Below are 3,610 nucleotides of genomic sequence, written 5' to 3'. Positions count from 1 at the left end.
GGAAACTCAGACCTTCCCTGTTGGAGGCCAAGAAATTTCTTTTGAAATAGGAGTTCAGCTTTTTTTTCTTTGTGTTTGCTATTTCTTGTTTTCCACGATGAGTATGAGAGTTCGTTATTCCTTTATGAGTCAACTTTCTCATCCATGTGGACATTCCTGTAAGGTATACTGCCAAGGAATGTGAACTTCTCTGCAGCATTTAAAATTTCTTCATTTGCTTTAATTGATGGTTCCATATAGGGGTGGTGTAATGCTACCTGCTAGAGAAGCTCTGTTTCCTTCATGCTAATTGTTAGGCCAACGTTAGCACAAATGACATAGAATTGTCCCATTTTTTTATTGCATCTCAGCTTGAGAGTCTGCAACACCATTTGTGTACAAATCAAACATAAACTCTTCCTCTACTTTAATCTTGCCTTGAATTCTTGTACTTTCAAGTTAACTTTCCTTTCAATATGGTAATTGACCTTCATGCTGTTTTTGTCCTTATTGAAGGTATCTTACCACATTGATGAAAACATCATGCTAAAAAGCAGGAGAGCAAGGACACCACCCTGCTTGATGACTGGGAAGATTCAAGAGCATTGTTCATTATCCAGAACTTGGAGAAGCATGCCTTTGAGAAACTTTCATAGGATACTTCTCTGAGCAACCAAATTTCTTCCAGGAGTCCTTGTGACTGGCAGTCTCAAAGGCCTTAGTTAGACCGATGAATATTGTGTACAGGCCTCTATTTTCCATGTAGCATTTCTCTTTGAGTTGTTGGGCAGCAATCAACTTGTCAATTCTTTTTGGTCCTTTCTGAAGCCCAACTAGCTTTCAGGTAGATAGCCATATCCCAGGTGAAGACAAAGTCAGTTAAGGAGGCCTCTATCAAGAATCTTGCCAGGTGTGGCTAAGAGAAAAAACCTTTCTGTGAGTTGCAGGACACATTGTTTCCCTTTCCTTAATAGAGAAGGACAGTGGAGACATGCTGGAACTCCTGGGGAGTTCTTGCTATATAATCCAGAACATCGCAGTCACCTTTTGTATGAGCTGTGAACTCCCTGTCTTGTAAACCTCAGCTAGAACAGACTCAACAGCAGGCATTTTGCCACAGAAGAGGAAATTAATGACATTCAAGACTTCTTCTTCATTTGGAAGTTCAGTAGAGAGGGACTGACTTCAACCTGATGAAAATAGTCAATGGCTTCAGCATTGGTTGATGATGGTCCATTGAGACCACTATGGAAGTCCTACTCTTCAGAACCATGTCCTTATCACTGATCAATGTGAAAGCATCAACACTCTGTAACTGGGATACACCACAGGTCTTTGGCCCATGGCTTTCAGGACTTTGGTAACGGGCTTGGATTATTAATAACAGCTTGATGGAGTTGAATGGTGCCTTTGGGGATGGATGAGCTATGCTGCTGGTAGACTTTGCAAATTTCTCATTTTTTCCATTTAGCAGTTTTTAAATTTCTCCATCATTTTCATCAAATCAATCCCGATGTTTGTGAGTGTTCTGACCCAGATGTGCAAATGCATCAGATCTCTGAAAGGTTTCCACTCCTTTTCTGCTTCACTCTTACCAACAGTGCACTGACTCAATTTTACCTACAAATCAGGGGCTAACTATTTGGGCACAGAGAAGCTCTCTGATTTGTAGACAATATATCTTCTGATAGCTTTTTGCATTCTTGAAGTTGCTGCTTTTCTTGAATGCAAATGTTCACCTTGGAGAGAAGTCCCTGATTAGTCCAGCACTCTGTCCCGCTCTTCACCTTCATCTCTGCCCCATTCTAAGACTTTTCCTTACAATGATATAGTACATTCAAAGTCCATATTTGCTGTGAGGATTTATCCATGAATTTTTCCCTCATTTAGGTAAACAGAAGAGAGTGTTGGTGATGAGAAGGTCATGAGATGAACAGTCTTCAGTAGTTAATGCCTCTTGCTATTGCTGTTTCTGACTCCCTTTCAATAAGGAATCTCTGCTATGTCTGTCAGTCTGGGATTACAGTGGAGTTAAAGTCACCCAGTTACAAGCTCATTCTTTTTCATGATCCGGGTCTCTATGTTTTCATAAATTTTTTCTTGATATCATCAAGGTTTATCATGGTGGGAACATAGATGCTGATGACTGTGGCTCAGTGCTTTTCTGGAAATCTCATGATCATAAGCTGACCCTGATTCAGTCCATCAGAGAGGCACACAAGCTTGTTGACTAGATTCATTTTGATTCAAACACTCATGCCCAGGTCAGGGCTCTCCCCATCCCTGTGTGGGAACACAGAAACATGTGTAACTAACTTGGACATCGATAAGCAGATCTTCATTTGCCAGCCTTGATTTACTCAGGGCAGCTATCTGCATGTGGTAACTGCTGAGTTCTCTAAGAATAAGAGGTATGTGTATTTCAAGTCTACTGAATTTCATGTCTATACCAAAGCTCAGCTAAAGCCCTCCTGGGCTCAGTCTGATCAGAGTCCACATGGGGGACATGGGGGAAAATAGTGATCTTGAGATGAATAGGTCTGGGTTCAAGGTCCACTTCAATCACTTACTCTAAGTGTGAACTGAAGGACATCATGTAATTTTCTCTACTGAAACAGATAGACAGACCCAGAGAGAGGTTCAGGGAAATAAAGACAAAGAAGGAAAAAACCAGAAAGACTTGACACAGCCCTGACAGATCAGAGAATGTCAGAAGCCTGGGGTCAGGTGTGCAGCTGGGCCTGGGTTGGCAGGGGTGGTTTTTGTTTCGCTTCTTTATTGAATGTATCACTGTGTGATAGTTATTACCAGAGCCATAATATGTGTCGCAGTAGTAATCGGCTTCATCCTCGGGCTGGAGGTTGCTGATGGTCAAGTATCTGTCAGCACCAGAGCCGGAGCCAGAGAAGCGATCAGGGATCCCCTCACTTTTACTTACGCTTCCACTGCTGCTGATATACATGAGATGCCCAGGGGCCTTTCCCGGATTCTGCTGGATCCAGGATACATAGTTGCTTCTATACTGATTGCTGAGGGTGCAGGTGAGTTTAGCTGTGGCTCCCAAGGATGCAGACATGGAGGATGACTGTGTCAGCACATCCTGGGAGAAGGAACCTAGAAATACAGACACACATTAATGCCCTAGAATAAGGAGAAAGGGAGGAGTTGCTTGGAGATTCTAAGCAGAGAGGCCAAGGGCAGGAATGAGGGAGCAGAACAAGGAGGTTTCTGAGGGCAGTCCTGACCTGAGCACACAGTGAGCAGTAAGAGACAGACAGGAAGCCAGGCCATGGTGCAGAGGGCCCTAAGATCTCTGCTCCCCAAGAGCACACAGCTAGGCCTGGCCTCTTCCAAGTCCCTCTTATCCTCTTCCTGAAGCCTGGGTTGGGTTTTGGGTGGGAGGGGCTGAATTCAAATCTCTGCCTTAGGCAGGCTCGTTTTATCCACCCCTGTGGTCACACCTCTGGGGTCACAGGTCGATGAGCAGGGCATGTCTTTCAGGGGGAAGACATGGGGTGTTGGGAGTTCTTGTCCCAGCCCAGCAGAGATGTCACTCATGAGTGATTCCAAGAGGTAGAGCAGCCACACCACAGCCAGCTGGGCTGATGCCCCCTCAGACCCCCAGGTTCCG

At 44.2% G+C, this 3,610-nt stretch overlaps 1 gene segment (V, D, J or C); it reads right to left on the bottom strand.

The window, feature by feature from the left end:
• Positions 1-2,225: 2,225 nt before the first annotated feature.
• On the bottom strand, positions 2,226-3,368 carry LOC140498821 (immunoglobulin lambda variable 4-60-like). The segment is given in 3 exon segments: positions 2,226-2,262; positions 2,676-3,093; positions 3,225-3,368. Coding segments are annotated over 3 exon segments (501 nt in total).
• Positions 3,369-3,610: the final 242 nt, after the last annotated feature.

The sequence above is a fragment of the Notamacropus eugenii genome, chromosome 4 (assembly GCF_028372415.1).
Source record: "Notamacropus eugenii isolate mMacEug1 chromosome 4, mMacEug1.pri_v2, whole genome shotgun sequence".
Lineage (NCBI taxonomy): Eukaryota > Metazoa > Chordata > Mammalia > Diprotodontia > Macropodidae > Notamacropus > Notamacropus eugenii.
Note: the sequence above shows the minus strand (reverse complement) of the source record. Positions and strands in the feature narration are given on the sequence as shown.